General features: G+C 35.4%; 1 protein-coding gene across 9 annotated transcripts in view; it reads right to left on the reverse strand.

Moving 5' to 3' along the window:
• Window positions 1–27,581, reverse strand: part of col11a1a (collagen, type XI, alpha 1a) — a 129,314-nt gene that overhangs the window by 101,001 nt on the left and 732 nt on the right. For 5 of the 9 annotated variants that reach the window (XM_073940491.1, XM_073940488.1, XM_073940489.1 and 2 more), the window contains exons 2-4: window positions 21,476–21,637; window positions 18,559–18,772; window positions 12,884–13,046 (exon numbers count right to left, since the gene is read on the reverse strand). In XM_073940491.1, the coding sequence (XP_073796592.1) occupies window positions 12,884–13,046; window positions 18,559–18,772; window positions 21,476–21,637 (539 nt within the window). Of the gene's footprint in view, window positions 1–12,883; window positions 13,047–18,558; window positions 18,773–21,475; window positions 21,641–27,581 lie in introns of all 9 variants that reach the window. The other 4 variants (XM_021470209.2, XM_005162815.2, XM_005162818.2 and 1 more) reach the window with 1 other exon arrangement.

Consider the following 27,581-nt stretch of genomic DNA (forward strand, 5'->3'; position numbering starts at 1 on the left):
TATAGAGACTTGCTATTGCTCTAAATGGAATTTACATCGATTTTTCTCTCTTATTGTGTAAGATACAGTATTTATCTTCCATTTACAATCCAGAATGTGGAAACCTATGTAAAATGTTCTGGAAAATCTATGTAATGAACCAACAACATGAGCCAATAGCATCACCCCACAGCATTTCGCTAATGGCCAATGAGTCATGTGTAAACATCTCAACTTTATACTAAAACGCAAGATTGTCTGTTGCAAAACACTATTTAAGATGCAGACCCCCAGCATGAGCATACAGTAAACGAAACAAATAGCAACGTAGCACAGCTGGAAACCTTTCATTAAGTGCCATAATGCCTCAGCTTTACAGCATAAGAGAATTTGGTCAATATTCTGCAGTCATTTACTTGTACTTGACTGCTGTAATTACAGAACCTGGAGGGAGCAGATGATTGCGAACACCAAATCAGAAACAAAAGAAGCAGTGACCTTTGATGTATGAAGCCTAGAGCCGGGAACTGACCGGCCTGAATACACACCCAACACTATTAGCTGCGGTCAATTTCCTCACCTCACAGTCAAAATAGTAATTATGTGAGCAACCTGGGTGTTTAGACTGCCATTCAAAGTGTGTCAATGACCAATGCAACAGCTCGTTCAGGAAATGCAGCGTGGACAAGAGTGATTTTAAGCCGTTTTTATTTTTTATTTATTTATTTTTCCCAAGTATACGCCTATCATTTTCCTCCCTTTAGAATGTGTTTGTGTTTTTTGTCTGAGTAAAAAATAAGTAAATTAGACATTTTTACCACATTTTATTTTGTACACACACTAAAATGTAAGTCAGTGTAACGTCAAGTTGTCAATGTCAAGTTGTTTATGTACTAAAATAATCTAGTCAAGCATAATTAAAACAATAATTATTGATTTATATACTAAAAGATTGTTTATGTATTTTTAATGATTCAACATGTCTAAATGATTAAAATAAAACTGTATTTAATTTAAAATTGACATTTTAAATATTTATACTTGTTTTGATCATTAAAAAACAAAATAATATACTGTATTTTTATGTATTTTTAATGATTCAAAACATCTAATTGAATATTGTGGCATTTGAAAATTGGCATTCAAAACATTTTTCTTTGATATTTAAAAAAAATATATATTATTTTGTATTTTTTTGTATTTTTTAATTATTCAAAGCATGTACTTGATATAAATAAACATTATTTAATTTATAATTGCCATTTTAAATATTTATACTTGCTTTAATAATTAAAATATAAAATAATGGTATGTTTATGTATTTATAATGATTCAAAAACGTCAAATTGATTAAATAAAATTTTATTTATTTTTTATTGCCATTTTAAATATTTATACTTGCTTTAATAAATAAAAATAAATAAATATGTTGTATTTTTATGTATTTTTAATGATTCAAGACATCTAATTGATTAAACTACATTTAATTTAAAATTGCCCTTTTAAATATATATATACTTGCTTTGATAATTAAAAATTAAATATTATATTGTATTTTCATGTATTTTTAATGGTTCAAAGCGTCTAACTGCTTATATTATATTTTAAAATTGTCATTTTACATATTTATACTTGATTTGATAAATAAAAATAAAACATTATAATGTATTTTAATGATTCAAAAGGTCTAATTGATTAAATTAAATTTAAATTACCGGCTAGAATTGCCATGTCATTAAATGTTTAAATAAATATGTTACAATAAGCTGGAATGATTTAAAGAATGATTCTTATTCATAACAAGACGTACAAAAAACTATAGTAAAAAAAATCTAACCTATATGTCATTTAATATCCTTTTTGGGCCACTATCCTGCAAAATATATCACACATTGTGATATTTCAAACTCACTGCAAAAATCAAAGGCTCCGTTACTGGCTTTACAAAGTGTTAATTCATCCAGGGTGAGTAAGGGATGTCGCTCCTATGGGTCTGACCAGGTATTTCCGCCATATTTCCCAAAAATACACTTCAGAAGTAGTCATACAGTGGGAACAGTCAAAGCGTTATGCTCACACACAGAGAACTCAGTGTTTCCAAGCACAGAACTCCCAGATGACATGCCACATCTACATAGTGGGAATACCTCTCATAGCTTTTCATTTATATATGCTGATTTAAAGACCAAAAGGTACAAAATGAAAAATCTATCCAACATGAAAATACTTGTATACATGCATATAAATACATTTTATGACCACTTTTATGACCAAAGTTTAGTCAATTGTGAATATTATAATAAATATTACATATAGAGTTGAAGAGAAAATCATTATATTTGTATTATTTTCAAATATTCATTTATTCAATTTCCTTTGGCTTAGTCCCTTTATTCATCAGGGGTCACCACAGCGAAATGAACCACCACCCTATCCAGCATATGTTTTACACTGCAAATGTCCTTCCAGCTGCAACCCAGTACTGGGAAACACCCATACACTCTTATTCACACAAAAACATGCGGCCAACTTAGTTTATTCAATTCACCAATAGCGCTTGTCTTTGGACTGTGGGGGAAACCATGCACAGCACCCGGAGGAAATCCATGCCAACAGGGGAAGAACATGCAAACTTCACACAGAAATGCCAACTGACCGAGCCGGGACTCGAACCAGCGACCTTCTGGCTGTGAGGCAACAGTGCTAACCACTAAGCCACCGTGTTGCCTGTTGTTCAAATATTTCCTATGTTGTTGTTTTTTGTTTACAGTGTTTCTAATTATATTTTTGTACTAAAGAAAGTCCTATTTCAGTTTGCTTAGAATAAAAATAGGTGAAAACTAGTATTTTGCTAAATATTTAGTAAAACATTATGTGCTATCAAAATGACAACGACAAAAAAAGTTATTAGAAATTATTTGTTGAAACTATTTGGTTTAAAAAGTAAGAACACTTGAGAAAAAAGTCACAAAAAAGTCACAGCAGAGTGAATAACTATAATAATAATAATAATTATATATATATATATATATATATATACAGTTAAAGTCATAATTATTAGCCAAATGTATCAACAAATTTTATTAAAGTTCTTTAAACATGACTTTTTTCAAAATGGTCCATTTTTTTAAAATGATTCAAAGTAAATATTACATGTAAGTGAAATGTTAAGTGGTGGTTCATTCCGCTGTGGCGACCCCAGATTAACAATGGGACTAAGGAAAATGAATAAATGAAATGTTAAGTACTTTCATGGCGCTACTTACGGTGCGTGTTTTAAAATGAATGGTGCTTTAAAACAGCATAGAAAGTCCTTGAATCTGCTAAGTGTGGGAATTATATATATATACAATGGTCAGTTCAATATAATATCACAACACCAACAACAATTTAAATAAAAAATACTTAAGCAATTTAAGCAACAATGTTATGCGAAAAAATTATTCCCTTCCCCGAGTGACTTCTCAATCCCACAAAGCAAACAAACGTTTAAGATATGTTGGGCCTCCTCCGTACCAAGAACCAGTGCAATTCAATATCACCTGTCAATCGACCCATTGTAGGTCATTATTTACAGCTTTAACTCATTTTGACCCTGCACATTCCACACTGCCACAACTGTGACTTGTAAGAGAGCGTAAGAGACCAAACACACACTTAACACTGTGAAAAACGGCTAGCAAAAAAAAAAAAAATCACAAGCTAAGTGTGCATCATTTAGCTTAATGTGAGAGGTGTTGACGTGATTAAAAGTGAAGAAACAGTTGCTAAATGTCATAAAAGCAGTCATGACAGTGAAAACATTTTAATAATTAGCACTAATTAGCTGTTTTCTGCTCTAATTGAGGCGATGGCAGGGTTACTGACTCTTTGAATGTGTCTGCTAATTAATGTGTGTCCCAGATTTCACACCTAAAAGCCATATACCGTACAAAACAATTTAGCAAAGAAAATGATTTATTCATTTTTTATTTAGTTCATTTTTAGAGCGTCACGGTGGCGCAGTGGGTTGCACAATCACCTCACAGCAAAAAGGTCGCTAGTTCAAGCCCTGACTGGGTCAGTTGGCATTTCTGTGTGGAGTTTGCATGTTCTCCTCTTGTTCGTGTGGGTTTTCTTTAGGTGCTCAGGTTTCCCGGTAAAGACTTGTGCTATAGGTGAATTTATGTGTGTGAATGCAATAGTGTATGGGTATTTCCCAGTGTTAGGTTGCGGCTGAAAGGGCATCCACTGCATAAAACATATGCTGGATAAGTTGGCGGTTCATTCCGCTGTGGCGACCCCTGACTTATAAAGGGACTAAGCTGAAAAGAAAATGAATGAATGAATATATTTAGTTTTTAACACTTTCCCGATGTCGAATTTTCCAATCTTAAAGGATCACGAAACACATTTTTTGAGATGTTGACAGTCATATATGGGTCTCACATTGCTAAATACACTATTATGACACCAATATTTCACTAAAAAGGGAAAATTTGTGGTTATCGTGTTATTTCGAGCAAACTCGTTTTTCAAGTTTGAAAGGAAATTTAGAAGCAAAGTCACAGCGATTAGATCCTTGTGTGAATTACAGCATGTAGACTGGCTGTCTGTACCGGCGGGTACACTGTGACGTCTTTGAGCTTTCATCATTAATTCAAGAGAAAGACTTGGTGTGAACCAATCAGCCCGCTCTATTGCACGGTTGTCAAACTCAATTCCTGGAGGGCCGAAGCCCTGCACAGTTTAGTTCCAACCCTGCTTCAACACACTTACCTGTAGGTTTCAAACAAGCCTGAAGGACTCAATTAGTTTGATCAGGTGTGTTTAATTAGGGTTGGAACTAAACTGTGCAGAGCTGCGGCCCTTTTGGAACTGAGTTTGACACCTGTGCTCTATTGTGAATGAGTTGCACCTTCATTAATATGCATGATAGCTTTTTACCTGTTAGAGTGTTCAGATTGCAGAGAGACACCACGTTGGGTTGCCAACTGTAATTAAAACAATTGGATGAAGAAGAATTGTTCAGTGACATGGGTCGTCATGTGTTATGTGCTGCAACAAAAGTTTTGTTTTCAATTCCCCGCTATGAGAGCGCAGCTGGATTTACGTGAGGATTACAGTGCTCTGCTAACACGCGACAAAAATACGTTTGTAGGGAACATTTTTTACCCGAGAGCTATTCGCATCTGGAAATCGTGAAATCCGTATTTGCCACTCTTCTCCTTTTAAAAAAGATGCAGTTCCAGTTTGTGTTGATTATCCTGTCTCTACAGATTGGGTAAGTGTGCGATCAGTGTTCTTTGTTTATGTTTATTCAGATGGCAAAGTCAGTTCATATCGTCAGCAGTACACTTTCAGTTTTCTAAAGACATACCTCAGTCAAAATGATTTATATACTCAGTTTACAGTATGTTAATATCACTACAATATTATGGACTGAAAGATCCACTGTTAATGTTGCTCTCCGAATGTAAACATGTACACCTTAATTAAACTATTAACGTTGTGTGGGATTTTTGCCGCATTTTGTGAAAGGATAAACAATACACAAACGGCTTTCTGACGCCATCTACTGAGTACATCTAAGAAGAAATATGCAGAAGTTTGTTTGTTTTTTGTCCATTAGCCATGCGAATTAAACTTTCAATTAAAACTAAACACTTCCAGCAGTTCCTCGTATCCAATATCTCGTTTGTTGGGGGGCATGCATGAAATGTTCCTGAATGAAAGAGAAAGTGCCAAACTGCAGTTAAAGTTGACAAGTTAGGAATTTGGGAAATAATTTGATAACTGATGTCTATGTAAACAGTCTTTCTCCTCTGCGTCTGTGTGAAAATCAGCACATGCTCAAACTGAAACTCCTCTTTTCATGCAAATCCTTCCCTCTTTCGCCACTCGACACCCCCACCTAAACAAAGTGGGACTCACACACTGTCCTGACTTTTTGCAAACTAGTGGTGTGAAAACACCCAGCTGAGGGGATTCATGGCCTTTTAAAATGTAATAGATTTGTGTCAGTCAAATTATCCAGTAAAGGCTTTTTACGAGATGTAATATATGTCTCAGGTGTCCCAAAAATATGTCTGTGAATCTCAGTTAACAGTATTATGCCTCTTTTCAGGTGAAAGCAAAAACACATTTTTGTGTGTGTCTCTTTAAAAGCAAATGAGCTGCTCCTCCCGGCTGAAACAAGGCAGAGTTTTTACAACATGTTGCTGGATTACTCCCAGTGTTGTCAGGGTTGCTGATATTTCCACACAATTTTGCTCTTTTTTTGTTATAATTAAGTTGTGGGAAAAAAAAAAATTAACTTGTGGTTGCATCTTTTTAGGCTACTTCATGCATTCATTTTCCTTTGTCTCTCTTTCAGAGGTCACCACAGAGCAATGAATCTCCAATTATTCCAGCATATGTTTTATGCAGCGAATGCCCTTTCAGCTGCAACCCAGTAATGGAAAACACCCATACACACCCATGCACTACAGACAATTTAGTTTTATTCAATTTACTTATCCTACATGCCTTTGGACTGTGGGGTAAACAGGAGCACCCGGAGGAAACCCACACAAACACGGGGAGAACATGCAGACTCCACACAGAAATGCCAACCAGCGACCTTCTTGCTGTGAGGCAACAGTGCTAATCACTGAGCCACTTACATTTTCTCTCAAATACAAAATGAAAACGAAGATCCCAGACTGCATATCTGGCAACCCAAAGACTGCAGCAAGTAAGCGAGTAAATAGTCACATATTAAATAAACAGGACATCAGTACTTACTGTAGAAGCGTTGATTTGATGTGCGGAAAGTCAGGCAGTACTTTAACACATAGACTGTATCTATAAGTATGTATAGCACAAAATGTGACAGGAAATCGGCGTAAAATAATTTCTTTTTTTGGGAATCCAGCAACTCAGATTGGAAATTATTGGGTGACTTTTCAGTCTTTATGGCTGGGTTTTTAAGTTTTCATTGAGTTGTAAAATCTTGGACCTGGCAACCCTGGTTACTCCAGACACAACAAACACATTTTAAAGCCTTGTCAGTTTAAACTTCTAATATACAAGTTTCTGATTGTATAGACATGAGGCGCATGAACAGATAACCGGCTATCATACAGTTATCAAGTACTCCAGGACATCAACTCTAACCCTCATATCAAAGTAACACTTTCTTTCACATGTCAAAACACACGTTTACATAAAGTTGGTTAATACTGTGAATATAATCAGCTAGGGAAGAAATGACATGTATTAATGTATTAGATCTATGTCTTTTGGAAATGTAGACACACTGCTAACACAACTCAACCAGACCCAGAATCATTTATTATATGCAGGGTTTTGTGACATCTAATAAAACCCAAGGCTATCATTGAGGCATGTGAGGTAGTTCAAAAACAGCGCTTATGAATATAGAGTTTCTTTAGAGTGACTTTGTGCTTTGAGACTTTGTAGATCCTTTCAAACAGCAGCAGGTTAAAAATAAAATGAGTCCTTCAAAGAAACACAAATAGGCTAATTTTACAACTTCACAGCATCTACAACATCACACGCAATGATATTAGACAGTGCCTGAAAATAGTCCCTATCAAGAAGCTCTAAATTTACACCACCAGTTAGAAACTGTGTAATATCATTGTAGCCATGGTACAGCAGCACAGTTCCTTAATTATTACGCCAAATTGAAAGTATAGATCATAGCCATATCAACCTTAAAACAGCAATTTTCCATCTGTCTTCATATATGACATAACTACAAATAAATCAAGCTTTATATAGGAAAATTACTGAGCCTTTTGGTCATTTTTGAGCATGCCGCTAATGGTCTAATCCAATTCAATGATCTATGCTAAGCTAAGGTAAAACGTGCTATTGCCAGACCTGGACATTCTCCATCTGTCTTTATACATGACATAACTACAAATAAGTCACGCTTTAAATAGGAAAATTATCTATTTTTTTGGTCATTTTTGAGCAAGTAGCTAATGGTCTAATTCATTTCAATGATTTATGCTAAGCTAGGCTAAAAAACATGCTAACGCCAGACCTGGATAATTTCTATCTGTCTTCATACATGTTGTTAACTACAAAAAAAATCAAGCTTTAAATAGTAAAATTATAGAATCTTTTTGATCATTTTTAAGCTAGATGCTAATGGTCTAATCTAATTCAATTATCTATGCTAAGCTAAGCTAAAAAAAAAAAGTGCTACCACCAGACCTGGATGTTCTCCATCTGTTCTCATATATGATGAAACTACAAAACATTCAAATTTTAAAAAGGAAAATAATTTTATTGTTTTGGTCATTTTTGAACAAGTTGCTAATGGTCTAATCCAATTCAATGATTTATGCTAAGCTAAGCTAAAAACATGCTACCGACAGACCCTGAAATTTTCCATCTGTCTTCATTCATAATGTAAATGCAAAAAAAAAAAAAAAAGTCACGCTTCAAATAGGAAAATTGTCTATTTTTTTTTGGTCATTTTTGAGCAAGTAGCTAAATGGTCTAATCCAATTCAATGATTTAAGCTTAGCTAATACAACATGCTACCGACAGACCCGTAAATTTTCCAATTGTTATTATACATAATGTTAACTACCAAAAAAAAAATCATGCTTTAAATAGGAACATTATCAAATCCTTTTGGTAATTTTTGAGCAAGATGCTAAAGGTCTAATCCAGTGGTTCTCAAACTTTTTTCTCTAAGTACCATCTCAGAAAAAAAAAATTTCTATCCAAGTACCACCATAATGACTAGTATTGAATTACAGTAGCGTAGTAGGCCTAATTAAGCAGCTACAGCTCTGCAGAGTTCAAAAGCGTGGCAGATTTATTCTTATTATTATGAATATTTATTATTGTAAGCCACTTTAAGCATTATAAATAGTTTGAACATTAACACTACTGTGCTTACAGGTAAAAAGATATATAAAATGTTTAAATAAAAATATGCTTTTAAAGTTAATTATTCAGCGATTACCACTAGAAGAAAGCCTGTGTACCACAAGTGGTACACGTACCACAGTTTGAGAACCACTGGTCTAATCAAATTCAATGATCTATGCTAAGCTAAGCTAAAAAATGCTATACCGCCAGACTCGTAAATTTTCCATCTGTTTTACACATAATATAACTACAAAAAAAATCATGCTTTAAATAGTACAGTTATCGAATATTTTTTAAGCATGATCCTAAAGGTCTAATTAAATTCACTGATCTATGCTAAGCTAAGCTAAAAAAAAAAAAAAAAAAAAAAGCTACCGCCAGACCCAGAGGTATATTAAAAATATTAAAACTCAAGTGTTTAACTCTAGGGAAGTAGCAAAAAGTGTGCCTTTAAATTACCTACACTTTTCTATACCTTAGACCACTAACTGCCTAAAATTGCTCTCTTCTCTAATATATTGCACAATTATACACATGCTATAGTTTTGCTGTAGAAAATCGACGCCATTAGCCATGTAGACTGAAGGCCCCAGTCGAAGACGTGAGCAATTCATGCATGAAGAGGGCTTCTCTGGCTTTGAGTTACTTTAATTACAAGGTGAAAGAAGCCTTCATAACAGGAAGCAAGGGGAAAACCCGACCGCTTAAAGGTAAACAGTGACACAAGGCTTGTCTGTTTTATCCTGAGTTAGCTCATGTTCAGAGGGACAAATATTCGCCTTTGCTATAACAGAAACCATCTCTGATACTGGTCAAATCTGGGTAGGGCTACATTTTTATTACTAATAAACTCTGAGCTGCTTAAAATGGTCTATATATGTAGAATTTAGACACCCCTTTACTCTAATGTACATTACAAAGAAATTAAACTAAGAAATGTGAACATTTCAGATTCTATTAATACTGTTTAGAGCAATAAAATGTAAATATTCGCTAAACAAAACGCAATAATACTTGACCTTTTTAAATTTCCATGGGCTATTAACAATGGAGACTGTGTATGGTAAAAATAAACGTACAGAAGCTGTCACAGAGTTAGCACCTTGTCGAAAAGTACACATTTAAACTTACTGGTATCTATATAAGTATCTAATGTGTACATATTAGTGGCTAAAATTACAACTGTTCGGTTTTCAAAATGGTACCACCCCAGTGACAGCTTTTGTACCTTTATTTCTCAGAGTGCGTGACCCCACATACCACAATGTTACATAAAAAGATGCTGTTGGCAGGTCACCATGGAGATCCAAACAATGACTTTTCTCTTGCAAATACAAGACATAACAATGAATGGGATGCTAACGCAAATAGCTGTTAGCTTGTGGCAAACACACAAAACAAAGGCCAACATGACATGCCATAGACTTCACTTTTGGTGAAAGGAAAACTAGGTAACACTTTCTTTTTGGTAGTCCTGCTTAGACATTCTGTTGACTATAAGTAGCTTTACATCTGCACATGCACTCTGTATGCATTGTCTCTAGCATTTCTAGCATGTCTCTTCCCAGACATTTCATAACCAGACAAACCTCAATTCAGCACAATCAATGGACGAAAGTTCAAAAGTCAAGTCAATCATGGCAAATGACGCCAACAGTGGTGATATTCTCAAATGACGAAACCCAATAAAGTGTCTTTTGCCATCTGTTGGTGCAATGTGCATTGGTCTCCCTACTGAAAAAAAACAGCTTAAACCAGCCTAGGCTGGTTGGCTGTTTTAGCTGGTTGACCAGGCTGGTTTTAGAGGGGTTTTAGCCATTTCCAGGCTGGTTTCCAGCCATTTCCAGCCTGGTCTTAGCTGGTCAGACTAGGAGATGACCAGCTAAAACATGCTTGACTAACCTAGCCAGGCTGGGAGCCCAGCCAAAAACAGCTATGTCCAGCTTAAACCAGGCTGGTCAAGCTGGTTTTAGCAGGATTTAGCTGGTCATTTTTCAGCCTGACCAGCTAAGACCAGGCTGGAAATGGCTGGAAGACCAAAACCCCTCTAAAACCAGCCTGGTCGACCAGCTAAAACCAGCCAACCAGCCTAGGCTGGTTAAAGCTGGATTTTTCAGCAGGGTACCAGGCAATACACTTTTTTACATAGTAGTCAAATGTGAGCTAGCTCAAAACAATTTAGACCACATATACACGTTTAATTAGTTTCATCCACTTCATCCAAAGGATTAGTTCACTCAAAAATGTAAAAAGTACCTTATTAGATACTCACATTTATTAATTTTTCACTACAGTGGTTAAACTGTAATCATATAAAGCTCAAAAAAACATTTTGTGTGCCAAAAAGTCATTTGTTTGCATGCGTCGCATCAGATCAGTGTGCATGTTTACAACCAGCAATTTGACACTAGTGTACTGATGACTCTAATATAAATAAGGGGAGCAAATATAGACAGAGAGTCATATTTACTAATTTTATTATTATTATTTTTTTTTTTTTGATGCACAAAACTGTTCTTGGAGCTTCGTATAATCATAGTGGTAGCCACATATAATGTTTTGACAATGTTTTTGACTCATTTTCTAGACTTTGAAAGATTCATTACTGTCGATGGAGGTTCAGAATCTCAGAAAGCTCCCATATTTCATCTAAAACAGGGGTGCCCAAACTCGGTCCTGGAGGGCCGGTGTCCTGCATATTTTAGTTCCAACCCCAATTAAACACGCCTGAACTAGCTAATCAAGCTCTTTCTAGATTTACTAAAACTTCCAGGCAAGAGTGTGGAAGGAAGTTGGAGCTAAACTATGCAGGACGCCAGCCCTCCAGGATACCCCTGATCTAAAATAACATCTCATGGGATTGGAAGGACATAAATGTGAGTAATTAATCACAGAAATTTCATTTTTGGGTGAAGTAATCCTTTAATGGCAGATAATGACTTGTATGTAACGTTGCAAGTTCACACCAACTTATTAATCCTAACTCTAACCTAAAAATTATCTAAATATTCTACTGGAAAATGTCTGTATGTAACAAATAGTTGCAGACTTTCTAATCCCTCTAATCCCAACCATAACTGTAAATTATTCCCAAAATAATTTATAATTATAAAGGAAATAATAAATAATTATCATGTAGAAGTGCATAAACCTAACCGTAAGCCTAAATTTAACAAACTTTAAATGCATCCCTTAATTTTGATTGGCTGATTGGAATGTAGTTCCAGGATCAACAAAGATGTTAATCCAGGAACATGTCCAATTTAGGGCAGGTTAGGGCAGAGATCCCCTTCAATCATTCACTCCAAGTCCACTAGTCAATATCGGACATAATGTCTCCTTTGCATTTGTAACTGAGATGTTTTCCATCGGACGATCACTTCGAGATCTGTAGGATATCGACTAAAGGATTCACTAATCGATATCCATCATAAAGCAATCAACTGAAGAGGAACAAGGCTTACATTCATGGCTGAGATGTTATAGTCCTGCAGGTTTTAGCTCCAACTTGCCTCAACACATCTGCATAGATGTTTCTAGAAAGCCTAGTAAGAGCTTGATTAGCTAGCCCAGGTTGGTCTGATTGGTGTTGGAACTAAACTTTGCAGGACACTGGCTCTCTAGGACCGAGTTTGGGACCTCTGGTTTAAAGTGTAACCAATTGTTTTAGTTTTGGATATAACAAGGCTTTCCAATCCACTAGACTGGAAACATGAAGGCCAAAACCCTTTGTGTTTGAACTCTCTATTTTAGATGTAACAAAGCTTTGCAAGCCACTGGATTGACAAAATAACAGCAGAATCTTAAATCAAAACATTTAAGCATTTTTTTTTGTTATTTACAAGCCCGTTTATTTCTACCTCATGCTAGTTTTATTTGTCATTAACTAAGCTGAACAATGCATGCAGACGGCCCTGAAGCTGGACTATAAATCCAGTTTTACTTTACTCTCCTGTTCTCAAACGAACAGATGTTGTCTTCATCATAATAACACACCTCACTCTTCAATCACTGAAAACAGCTTTACCTCAAAAGATTCCTCATCCAGGATCCTGGTGCCAAAAACGGTGATACCCTTGGTGTCGATACTGGCATGGTCACTCCTGCCCAATGGCTTGGTCAGCTTCTTCTTACAGTCGACAACAATAGTCACTGTCTTCTTCTCAACGCTGATGCCTACGCGATGCCACCTGCGATTAAACCGGAAGAACAGATGATTACAAACCCAACAAACAGTTAAAGGCCGCCACACGTGAGACGAGCCTTACTTTAAAACCTCAGACAATTTGCCTCCATTCTTGAGATATAACATTCCTGTGTGGACCACATTCCAGCATTCAAACTTTGGCCTTGTTTAACACTGGATTAAACTCATTAAACTCTCGACCAAATCCCCCCTGTGAGTTGTTCAGCATGACAGACACCGTGAACATTGTGGAAAGTGCGTGTCAGGAAGGTACGGCAGAGAAACCGAACTGTAGAGTCAAAACATTGGGAAAAAAAAGAAGGTGAACAGTTGGACGGGTTTGCGGTATGAAGCCACAGTGAGTTTTCAAAGGGGTATCAATAGCACCCAGGAGGGTGATCAATTTCCCATAATCCACTTTGTTAGGAAGAAAAACCTTTATTCTGGCTTGTGGCTTTAAAGCACTTGGCAGAGTTGAATCGGGACAGGCTTTACTGTGTCAAGAAACCAACTTCTTGGATAATGTAACAGCTAACGAAATAAAAAAGATGCAATTTACATACCCTAGTTAGGAGCGATTAGGAGGATGATTGATGTGTAATGGTTTAAAACCACAATGTCGTACTTCACGCCTTTAGGCGTTAAAACATCCTGGGAATATTCTAGAGCTTTAGTTAATTCTTGGACTTGCCAAACACAATGATTTAAAGTCACACACATTTTCACACTTAAAAAATTATCCGTTTTCCCTCAGGACACACAGTGGCGTAATTCATCTTTGCATAAAGTATGTCAGCAACATAATGTAGCATTTTCACAGCGTGGTCAAGCAATTTATTTTAACACAAATGCATTTCAGAATCTTGATTGCACATGCATCATGGCCTAATATGATAAAAAAAGACCCCTATTTTAAATGTCACTAAAGATGATAAACCACAAAGGTTGGATGAAAGCTATTTTATAATGCTGATGGTTAATCCGTTTAGCTTTGCAAATTATTTATACAAAGCCACTTGTACCCATAATTCTTCAGGCACGAGGGAATTGGAATGACAGAATTAGCCTAATCAAGGTGCATTTAACCTGAAATCCCCGTCAGAAACATAAGCTCTATAATCACTCATGAAAATATTGCTGTTTATGCTGCAAAAAAAACACCTCACTGAACCAATACCTACAATAAAGCCTCTTAAAACCTAAAACAAAACACTTCCATTAAAATACTTTTGTGTTGTAAATTAATTTTAGCACTTGGGCATTTCAGGGCAATAATAACATGTTTTAAATACACTATCACTAATATCTAGAAGCATGCATTAAAAAAAATATTCATTGAATTTACTCACTTCTTTTAAGGCAAGTGGTTGTAAACAATTTATATGGGCTGAAATAAAACAAGAAATTAAATTTAGTAATGCTCTACTTAATTTGTTTGTTTAAATTCAGCAACAATTTACAATAAACTATTTTTTTCAGTGCGCTTTTACCACTTTATATCTCATAACCATGATTTGAAGACTTTACAAATTATTGTGTGGCATGTTGTGGCCTTTTCCAACATCTGTGACGATTCATCTCACAATCTTATAATTATGACTTTTTTGTGTGAATGTGACTTACATTGTCATTGCAAGGCATTGAGCCATTCACAAGAAATAGTCCCAATTACAAGTCACACTGTGGAATATTAAAGTATGAGAAATAAAATCACAATTATGCGATTAGACGTCACATTGTGTAAAACATACAATTGGGATTTTTCTGCCTCATAACTGTGAAACATGGATATTGGAAAATATGGATTTTTATGTGTTTTATATCTTTTAATTGTGACTACGGCATTCATTCATTCATTTATTCATTTTTCTATAGGGTGTTTTCACATCTGTGGTTCGGTTCATTTAGTGCGGACCAAGGGCAGCGAATGATACATTGTAGTATTTTTCTGCCATTTTTTGGGTCCTTTTCACACCACACTAAATGCTTTGGTTCAAACCGGTTAAAAATGCATGTGACAAAATCCACATTACTGATTGGCTAAATGTTATTAAACGTATTTCCTAAACTGATTTTTGATTGGTTAGAATTAATGTGCGGGAAATTGCCAATGAAACTCCTTCAAGTAAACAAACCGGCAGACACAAAATGTCCTTTATACTATGGAGGGACGACTGTGCTGGCTACTAGTATACTAGTTTGTATCCATCACTTTAGACAAACTACATTTCGAAAATGAAGGGCAGCTACGGCTGGAAAACAATGTTGTAATGCATTGCAAACGGTGAAGGCGCATCGCAAGCCACTTTAGGAGAAGGTGTGAATTAATATAGCTAAACCGCAGCATGGTCATCTTCCGGAAATATTACCAACAGTCCATCAGGTAATGTTTTTTCTTTTGTCTCTCTCTCTCTCTCTTTCTCTCTCTCTGTTTAAAATAGTTGGTAAAGCACTGTCAACAAAAATTTTTCCTCCACATTCCATGATGCACAGCGCATTGGACTTTGGCAGCTGGATTAGTCCAAAAAGGTGCAGTACTTTTTAATGCTGGGTCTGTTATAGTTTGGATCATGTTCTCACCATAACCGAACCGCTCCAGGGTTCATTTGAAAGCATATCAAGACTACCTCTTCTCTTGTAAAAACAACCTTAGTCCATTCAACTCAAAAAAGCTCTGCAGCAAGTTGCCTTACAATTTTGAGGTTTTATTTTTTACAGTGCAACCCACTAGGGACAATTTAGTATACCCAATTCACCTATACCACATGTCTTTGGACTGTGGGGGAAACTGGAGCACCCTGAGAAAACCCACGCTAACACAGGGAGAACATGCAAACTCAACTCAGGACCAGCCAGGACTCGAACCAGCAACCTTCTTGCTGTGAGGTGACAGTGCTATCGAAAGACCATTTCATAAATACTAAGACAAATTCCCAAAAAATTTATTTTATTTTACAATTTGACTTTTTTCCTTGTGAATTGGCCTATTGATCCTATATAATATGTAACTATAAAGTTCAGCTTTTCAATTCAATTCAGCTTTATTTGTATAGCGCTTTTACAATGTAGATTGTGTCAAAGCAGCTTCACATAAATGGTCATAGTAACTGGAACAGTGTGGTTCATCCTGGTTCATCCATATAAAGTCACAAAATGTGACTTTTTATCACATAATCGTGAATGTCTTCCAACTGTGACTATATTTCTCACAAACTGATTTTTGTCTCATAACTGTGATGTTTTTTATTTATGATATTTTCAAATTTTCCTCACAATTACCTTTTTAGTTTGCACTTCATGAGGCTTCCATAAATATCAATTCCTGTTGGTAAGAGTTTCCTGATGATGTAATTCAAAAGTTTAATTTCTGAGGTCAAGCGTCTACCACAATGGGTCCAACTTTCCATCTTTCTAAAAATAACAGAACTCTAAAGGATCACTGCTAAGGTCAGATCACCTACGGCCCTGTCAGCTCCACTTCATCAATCCAGGATCTCAGTGAGATCTCCTCTGGCTGAAGAAGCCACACGTAACTAACTGAATCATCTACTTGTCAACTAAAACGGTCCCATAAATGTCTTTTCTACACATGTAATGGCTCAGGACCACGGTTTAAAACTCTAGACTGGCAACAAAAATGACTTCCTGCTGTTAAGGTCAATGACTGACCTCCATCTGACCCTGTCTACTCTTTCAGGATGAACCTAAAGCTAAACAGGTCCAAAAAGCCACTGTACTAGGCTGCTCTACAAAGGCAAAGTGCAGCACCTATAAAAAATGTCTTTAAAGAAATATACTTTCTAAAAGATTTTAAAAGTCCACTACAGTTAAACTGTTGAGTTTTACCATATTGAATTCATTCAGCCGATCTACGGGTCTGGCTGGAGTACTTTTTAGCTTAGCTTAGCTTAGCATAAATCTTTAAATCTGATTAGATCATTAGCATCTTGCTTAAAAATAAAAAGAATAAAAAAAGACATTTAATACTTTTGCAAACTTTAAGTTTGACTCCTCTGTAGGTACATTGCTTATAAGGACCAACAGAAAGTTGCAATTTTTTGGGCTGATATGGCTAGAAACTATGCTGGCATTCCAGCATAATAATCAAGGAAATTTGCTGCCATACCATGACTGAAGCAGGCGCAATGATATTGCACAGTGTTATTACCTAGTTACCTAGCTGGGAACTATTTTTAAGCTCTGCATAATATCATTGTGCCTGCTACAGCAGCAAATTATCTTGATTATTACGCCGGATTGAGAGTATAGTTCATGCAGATTAACTCCCCAACAAAAATCATTTCAGTCAATCTAAATGTATGAATTCTTTTAAAAATAGATCTATTCAACCCTTTAACTGCCTGCTCGACCAAATGGACTGACCATACCTTATTGAGAGGAGTACCTAACTTAACTAAACCTGATTGAGCCACCTTTACCGCTTGGTTGAAGTATATGATGCCGAAAATTCCACTAGTTGTCACTAACTCAATCAACAGCACTCGTCACAACATTGCTTCTACCATTGAAATCAAAAACAAGGAAATCACTCCTGACAAGTGAACTGGTTTTCGTGAAAAATTGCAAGGTAAGCCTATTATTTTGACATATTACCCTCTAAGAGCCCTAACTTTACAAAGTTATGTTGCTTGGTGCCATGAAAAATATTAAGTGTGTTTGCAATAATGTTTCAAAAACAAAAAAAAGGGTAGAAAAACAGAACTAAGGATTTCATTTCATGCATTTCTGCAGTCTGAAAGAACTGTTTGCTGAGAAATATCAACTTTTGATCATTCACAGAATAAATATGACACAGCTTGTTATTTATTCATGAATATACTGAGATAATTTCTTAAGTATATATTTTTTTCGACACTTTTAGGGTATTTTTGGAGTAAATATAGTGAATTCTTAGAACTCATGCGTGGAAATCACAATTTTCAAAGATGATTATCTCTTAAATGGCAAATGCTGGTGCACTAACATTAGCACAAGTCATCTATGGCAATATTTCACCCTGGACCAAACCATAAGTGTAATTTTTTGGAAACTGAGACTTAAGCGTTACCCCAAAGCTGATTAAATAAGCTTGTTTGTTAGGATTGGACACTATTTGACTGAGATGCAACTACTATATATAAAAATCTCAAAACTGAGGGTTCAAAAACTCTAAATCTTGAAGAAATCATCTTTAATGTAAAAATTAAGTTTTTAGCAATGCATAATACTAATCTAAAATTAAGTTTTGCTATATTTACAGTAGGGAATTTACTAAACGTCTTTATGGAACATCATATTCTGATGCATAAAAGAAAAATGAATAATTTTGTCCCAAAAAAAAAAATTAATCATTCTTTAATAAAAAGAAAATGTATAAATTACCATGCCACACGAAACTAGTTTTGTCCAGGCTAACATATATATTGCAGAAGAATGAAATATCTCCGTTTTTTAAAGTCATGCACCCCTAGATTCAGCCCTGCACTGTACATTGATCTGTGTGCTCTGTGACTTACTTTCCGTCGGCCAGATTGAGAGCGCGGAACAGAGGGTAATCCTCCGGGGCAGGTTTGCCCTCCTGATCCTCGTACAGGAAGACAGGTGAACGGCCCACCTCCACGCCCAGCTGCTGGACGCCTTTCTCATTGTAGATGGACAGGAGGAAGGACTGGATCCCTGCTTTGGGCTTGATCGTGGTTAGGATGGAGAAGTCTTCAGGGAAAACGCCATCTAGGAAAACAGCAGACACACAGCACCTTCACTGATGGGTATTTATTTATATGTCTGCTTGTTTTTGAGGTGCTTATAAAGAAGATATTGATTTGTTGTAATTGGGAGCAACTTTTGGGGACATTTGTATGTTTTGTCTTAAAACATGTAAAACTCCAGCCATATGCTTTCCAAAAGCTTTGGGCAAAGAGAAGCTGAACTCTCCTACTGTATAAAATCAGTATACATGTGAATTTAGAATTATTCGCCCCCCTATTAATTTTTTTTTAAAGTTATGTTTAAAAGAAAAAAAAATTTCCAACACATTTCTAAACAGAATAGTTTTAATAACTCATTTTTAATAACTGATTTCTTTTATCTTTGCCATGATAAAAGTATATAATACTTTACTAGATATTTTTCAAGACACTAGTATTCAGCTTAAATTGACATTTAAAGGATTAAGGTTAGCTTGTTCTGTAGACAATAGAAAAAATATTTTGCTTAAGCCTAATAATGTTGACCTTAAAATTGTTTTTAAAAAATGTAAAACTGCTTCTATTCTAGCGGAAATAAAACAAATAAGACATTCACTAGAAGAAATAATATTATAGGAAATACTGTGAAAAATCCCTTGCATTGGTAAGCATTATTTGGGAAATATTTATTTATTTATAAGGGAGGGCTAACAATTTTGACTTAAACTGTATATATTACTACAGTATATAACTATATAGAGAGTATTTCTGTTTATCACATCTAATATGGATGCACTTGTAATGCATCTACATGTAACATAAACTTGACCGTACAAAAGTAAAACCACAGATTTTCGATAAATGAGTTATTTTTAAAAGAATTTTTAATGTTTTTTTTTTTTTTAATTGTGCTGTTATATTTATATTTTAAATTATTCATTATTTTAAATTTGGATGGAATGATAACAGTTTTAAAATCTATAAATTTATTTTAGGGTGAATATTATTAGCCTTCTTAAGAGATTTTGTTTTTGATTAGCTATAGGACAAACTACTAACTTTTCCAAAATAACCTAACTTGCCTTGTAACTCTAATTAAGCCTTTACATTGCATTTCAGACTGAATACTTTTGTGTTACAAAATAACCAATTAAATAGTGTGTACTGTTATCTTAACAAAGACAAAAAAAAAAAAAAAGAGTTATTAGAAAAGTAATTATTAAATTAACTATTTCAAATTTGGTTTAAAAAAATCGCAAGCACTCAACAAATAATTTCTATAATTAGGCTAATAATTGTATAAATATACTGTATATTTTTCTGTATTATTTCTGTAATTTATTTTTTTACCAATAATTTAAAAGCTAAAACGTTTCTAAATAATACTTGCATATTTTTATAGTTTTTTTTATTTCTTTATTTGATCAATTTACTTAAGTCATTTGTTTTCAGTTGTATTTTAAAAATCAGTTTGAATTAATTCCTTCAGTTATCCATCTTTCAATTTTCCATGTTCTAAGTTTAAAACTTCAAAGTGCATGTGCCTTATTAGCTTTTTAAAATGCCATTAATAGCTAAAGAAGATAAATGAATTACAATATTTGGTAACACTTTACAATAAGGTTCATTAGATAATGCATTTACTAACATAACTTAATCATGAGCAACACATGTACAGCATTTACGTATTAATCATAATTGATCATTTACTAATGCATTATTAACATCCAAGTCCATGCTTGTTAACATTAGTTAATGCACCATGAGTTAACATGAACTAACAATGAACTACTGTATTTTCATTAACTAACGATAACTAAGATGAACAAATACAGTAGTAAATGTATGGTTTATTGTTTGTTCATCTTAGTAATAATGCATAATTAACATTAACTAATGAACCTTATTGTAAAGTGTGACCCAATATTTTGTGACATTTTACTCATTTTACAAGCCATAATCCTTTAAACTGAGCTTAAAAAAAGCAGATGCAATAGATTTGCTAATAAACACCAGATATGTGACATTATCCAGGCTGTAAAAATATTAACAAGTAATAAAGACCATATTAAAAAAACAACAACATCTGCACTATTATAATCACATGCTAATTGCATAATGCAGGGGTTTCCTGGAGGGTCGGTATCCTGCATAGTTAAGCTCCAACATCCATCAACACACCTCCCTGAAGTTTTTAGTATACCTAGATAGAGCTTGATTAGCTGGTTCAGGTGTGTTTAATTGGGATTAGAACTTAAATATGCAGGACACTAGCCCGCCAGAACCAAATTTGGACACCCCTGGCATCATGCATCTTGAAGGTATCAGATACATTCAGATAACTGGGAATGTAATGCACAAGCTGAATGCTACATTTGTATGAATGGTCATTAGTTGTTTTTTGCACATAAAAGTGCAGCATGAACATTCTGCTAAACATCTTTTTTTTTGCATTTCCCTAACGAAAGAAGTCATAAGGGTGATTATTTTATTTGTGGGTGAACTTTCTCTTTAAAACCATTTGTTCATTTCTTATGCAACTAAGCAGACGAGCCATGCTGCGGTCAAGAGATTTCAGCCAAGTTCTCCGAGCGCTTAACAATACAAGCGTCTGAGTGAAACATGGCCCCGCACAATCAGGGATGGCATCTCCTGTCAAAAGCCTTGGCAACCGTAACAAAGGGCACATTTAAACGCAGCTGAACGTAGGCAGGATATGGAGACATGTTCGTGGGGTTCAGCTTACCTGGGAAAAGCTGCTTGGTCGGGGCACTGAGCTGGGCATTCTTGCTGATTTTGTAGGCCGCGTCTGGCTGTGATGCTCTTCGGTTTGTGCAGAATCCTGACGTTTTCTCTACTCCTTCTGGGACAGTGGGAAATTCTAATACTTTTAAGACATCCACGGGTTCTGCTGAACAGAGTAGAAAAGACATGCAAAATGTCAGCAGATAAATAATAGTGGGAAATACATTAGAAATATTGTTATTTACAAATGTTTAGCAAATGATTAACGTTATTATATTGCAGTTAACTTCAGCTTCAACAGAATGACATTCTAACATCCACACTTACAATAACAAAAAAAAAAAAAAAAAAAAAACATTGGAATGAATTATATTATTCATTCATTCATTCATTTTCCTTCAGCTTAGTCTTTATTTATCAGCAGTCGCCACAGCGGAATGAACCGCCAACTACTCCAAAATATGTTTTAAACAGTGGATTCCCTTCCAGCTGCAACCCAGTACTGGGAAACACTCATTCACACACATACACCACGGACAGTTTAGCCTTCCCTATTTACCTATACCACATGCCTTTCGACTGTGGGGGAAACCGGAGCACCCGGAAGAAACCCACATGAACATGCAAACTCCACTCAGAAATAGCAACTGGCCCAGCCGCGACTCGAACCAGCAACCTTCTTTCTGTGAGGTGATATTGCTAACCACTGAACCACCATGATGCCCCCTATATTACATTATATTATATTATATTATATTATATTATATTATATTATATTATATTATATTATATTATATTATATTATATTATATTATATTATAGTATATTATATTATATTATATTATATTATATTATATTATATTATATTATAATATATTATAAATTAAATCAAACATATGATAAAGTTACTAACATTAAACACTATTTAATGTACAGTAATAAAGACTAAAATTATAAATTAATTTAAAATAAAAAACAAAAAATTAAATAATTTAATGTACATTTTATTATAATATTTTGTTATAATAACAACATATTGATATTAACATTTTCAAACAATCAAGTAAAGAAACTATTCAGAACACAATAACTAATACAAAGTATTTAATGTCAAATCAGCACTTTTATATATATATATATATATAAATATATATATATTATTAATACAATAACCCTTTAACTAGCACCACTCGAAAGGAATATTTTTGGCCCAGATCTTGGATTGAATAATATACTGACACAAATATTATGATAACACATGATAATGATAACATATGGATAAAAGGTCAACCAGGTGGTTATAATGCCTGCTAAAGGGTTACGTATATAATAACAATAATTATTCATTCATTCATTTTCTTTTCGCCTTAGTCCCATTATTAATCTGGGGTCGCCACAGCGGAATTAACCGCCAACTTATCCAGCATATGTTTTATGCAGCGGATGCCATTCCAGCTGCTACCCATCTCAGGGAAACATCCATAAATACTCATTCACTAGGGACAATTTAGCCTACCTGTACCTGTACCACATGTCTTTGGACTGTGGGGAAAACCTGAGCACCTGGAGGAAACCCACGCGAACGTGGGGAGACCATGCAATCTCCACAATGAAATGCCAACTGACCCAGCCGAGGCTCGAAGCAGTGACCTAATTGCTGTGAGGTGACAGCACTATCTACTGCACCACCGCGTCACCTGTAACTAGAATTAATAATATATTAATATATTATTACTATACAATATTATTCATATTATAATAATATTGCCTAATAATATGCCCTTTTTTCTTTTACTTCATAGTATATCTATACATTAAACATGTTTGCAGCTTGTATTCTAAACTAAGCTAATCATTAAAATTACCATAAATTAAAGTTACCATAAAATTACCTGTAAACCCTGTTTAATTATTCACAACTGCAAAGAAGAGACCAATATGGGGTATTAAATCACTATATGAGCAAACTCAACCCAGCGCTCTTCATTCCTATGAGATTTGACCTTTGTAAAAATGTCAGATTCCCTCTTCAACCCCTTGAAAGTTACTTCAGCAACAGCTGGGTCAAATAAGCTTGAACAAACGGTTTCATTATGGTTAACGAAGCAAGATCTAAGATAACCGCTCACCCTGGATCACCCTGAAACTTCCCTGAGAGTCAACTTAGAAAGCAGCACCCTTGAGAGGACTTTCTTCATGATTCACTGCAAATTTAGGGCACATGTTTAGCATCTGGGTGTTATCCAGACTCTACCAACAGTGCCATATGTGTCTTCAGGCCTGGAGTGAATCTTTGGCATCTACCACATAAAACCGAACGCTCAGACCGTCAACAACAAAGGCAGACTATACGTCACAAAAGCACAAATTCATCTGAGGGAGGTCTAAAAAAAAAAAAAGCCTGTAATAAAGACGCAGAGGCTTTCCCGCTGCTGAGAAAGCATTTACCACCCCATTTAAAACTGTGAAAAGCGAAGGCGACACACTATTCTTCTACCGGTTCTTTGTGTTGAGCGCAGTGATCCCCCATTATCCCTCAATCCCAGCTTTACGCTAAACATACAAGATAGACATAAAGGAAAAAACTGCAAACTTAAACTGATGCTCTGCATAACCTCAAGCCTCACACACTCCAGATGTTAGCCTGAGATTGACCTTCTCCCATGCAAACGCCAAAGAAAAACGTCAATATTCAGAAACCTTTCGCAAAACCAACTGTGGATTGGCTGTCATTAGAAAAGCGCAGCTGATGGCCTGGTGTGATTTTTAACCAGACCGCTGTGCAAACACGCATGCTGATCTGTTGCGCTGTCATTCTTTGCATTAGACAGGCTAGTGTGTGTGAGAAAAGGATGATTAGACATCGAGTGTGAATGTGGAGGGAGGGGCTAACTGAGTTTATGAGATCATAAACTTGCCATTAATATTCTATTGGACCTCCCAAAAAAGTGGGAGGAGCTTGTTTTACTGAGAGTTTTATCATTAGAATAAATCATTTCATTAGGAAATTCACTTATGTTTAGAGGATGACACAAATGTAGAGTTTAAATTGCATTTTTCTAATTACTGTCTTCTTATTTGGCTCCTTTTGAATGTTTAGGGGGATATCAGGTAAAAATGCTGGAGACCGTTTTACCTGCTGCTCCTTGAGACTCCAATAATGAATTCAGTCAGAGTCTCTCTCTCTCTCGCTCTCTCTCTCTTTCATCCTGTATCTCTCTCTCTCTCCCCCCATCTCTCCTCTTTGACACATGCGTGCCGCTTGAACAAGACCGCATTATGCCACAGGCTCTCCACGAGGCAACCTCACTGGCGGAATTTTTTGCAAAAAAGTTTTCCCCATGCCTTCCCCCCCCCCTTTCATGACTGTAGAGAAACATCAAAGAACAATACAGCCTTTCAACCATCTGCATCCCAAGAATACTGTTCAGTTCACCTCATAGAGGGACGGTTCAGCCAAAAATGAGCATTTTGTCATCATTTACTTTCCCTCATGCTGTCCGGAGCTCTTTATTCCTTGTGTAAAGGCAAATTTGATGAGGACCAGGTAAACACTGTTCATTTTTATTGAATAGAAAGAAAAGTGGTTTTAAGATGTAACATAGGAAAAGGTTGGCTCTGTTTAGAACGTTTTACTTTCCACACTCTTAAGAAAAAAGTTTCTTCTGTGACATCCATTGGTCCTTGAGGAACCATGAACTCAGTGATTTTTACAGTGGGCGATGTGGTTCTTTTACAATTTTCTAGTGAAAGGTCCCAAAAAATGGTTCTTCTATGCCTTTACTGTGCTTTTGAGAGCTTCATTTTTATAGTCAAAAATTATTGGAAAAGGTTATGAATTCTGCTCCGCTCTCTGAAAGTACCCAGGAGCCCAAAACGAATCTTCTATATAGCATCCCTTTTAGGAACTTTTTATGTACACGTTATAGTGGAAAATTGTCTGAAAATATACATTTTGCACTGAAGGTTCAAAGAATTAAATATGGTTCTTCTAGAGTTCATTTTTTTTGCACTTTACACTAAAGAAAAGCATTGTAAATGTTGTGAACTACAGTTGAAATCTGAATTATTAACCCCTTTTGAAATTGATTTTCCTTTTTAAATTTCCCCAAATTATGTTTAACAGAGCAAGGAAATTTTCACAGTATGTCTGATAATATTTTTTCTTCTGGAGAAAGTCTTATTTGATTTATTTCATCTAAAATAAAAGCAGTTTTAATTTTTTTAAAACCATTTTAAGGTCAATATTATAAGGCCCTTCAAGGTGTATTTTTTGATAGTCTACAGAACAAACCATTGTTATACAAAAACTTGCCTAATTACCCTAACCTGCCTAGTTAACCTAGTTAAACAAGGTAAACCTTTAAATGTCACTTTAAACTGTGTAGAAGTGTCTTGAAAAATATCTAGTAAAATTCTATTTGCTGTCATCATGACAAAGATCAAATAAATCAGTTATTAAAAATTAGTAATTAAAACTATTATGTTTAGAAATGTGTTTAAAAAATCTTCTCTCTGTTAAACAGAAATTGGGTAAAAAATAGGAAGGGGGGGGGGGGGCTAATAATTCAGGTGGTTTAATAATTCTTATTGAATAAATCTTGTAATGATTGCAACTGTATGCACTAATGGGATACCCCAAATGCATCTTCAATAGTACTGCTGCTAAAAGATGCAAAGAATCTAAACGCATGCAGTTATGCAACATCAAAGTTGGACATTTTTACCCATTGAGTTGACTCTCAAAAACATGACTTAAATGTAGTCCAGATGAAGCTTGGTAGGCACCGTCTACCATAAGAGTAAGAGGAAAGATTTCTGAAATGTGTGCATTGTCTGAAGGAATGCACATCTGAGGTTCCTCAGCCTCAGGGGCTGAAAAAACATGTCAGTACACTGCCAGCTCAAGAGGGCACCCGGCAGAAATGCATTCACAAGCCACAAACCGCAAGACGCATTGCTTTAGAAGTTAATTAGGATTAATACTTTTTAAGATTCATTATCATCTTTGATAGATGATAAAGGGTTATTAAGCATGATGTATCATACACACTTCAAAAAAGTATATCTGGGAAACGTGACAACAATGGCTGATTTGTCATTTAATTACAACATGTCTAATTCAATTTTTCAAGGAGCTTTGTTCCTGTATGAGTGAGTGAGACCTGTCATAATGCAAGTCTAGGGGCCCTGGATGGCTCCGGGCCCTTTGAAGCCTCCAAAATAATAGGGATGAGCTGAGAGGACAGTCATCAAATAACGGGAAAGCACTTAGTAAAGAAGCATTCCCACTGGGAAACTCAGGACATGGGAGACAATTTTGCAAAGCCCCTGCCTGGGCTTTGGCGGAACTATAGGGGTGAATGGGGAATGGGTGATTTTGGCTGTAGCCCACTGTGATTTATGCTAATTTAATAACTGGAAGCAATATCAAATGTGTTTTGTAAAAAGCTTAGACCCAAACATGCTAAAAAAGTAAGCGTATGTTACATATATGTGCACTTTTCCACATTTCTAAAACCAAAACATAAAGTTTGATGGTTTAGCTAAACTGTCAGACTTCTGCTTTCATAATCGAATCACTTGTTGATGTGACTTGATCAGTCACGCCCATTGTAATTTGGACCTCCCAGGTCTCAATTACTATGAATCAAATTCTTATCATAATTAAAGAATAATTGATTAATAGAAAATAAATAACACCAATGTAGTCAGAACGCACAAGTCTTATGATTGTACACTAGCATATCAGTTACAGATAATCTCCATATTTATTCTGTCTTGCTTTACTGATTGGCACACAACTAAATCTGCTAAATTACACCATTCAAGCCTATACCTTTCCATTTCCTGTACCTAAATGTAAAGCGTGGATGTAAAAACCCTAAGGAATTCCACCCTGCGAACCGTGTCCACACACACCTAACGGACCACAGGTTCAAACAAAGAGCTTCTTTCCCCCCAAAGTAAATCCCAAACTGTCTCTCCATGACACTCTCTTGACACATTCCTTCTGTCCAGCCTCTCAAACAGTGCATTAGCACACAGAATATTCTGAGATGCAATAATATCCTTCGTTTTATGCAAACTTTGGATGTACTGGCAAA

This window comes from Danio rerio, chromosome 24 (assembly GCF_049306965.1).
Source record: "Danio rerio strain Tuebingen ecotype United States chromosome 24, GRCz12tu, whole genome shotgun sequence".
NCBI lineage: Eukaryota > Metazoa > Chordata > Actinopteri > Cypriniformes > Danionidae > Danio > Danio rerio.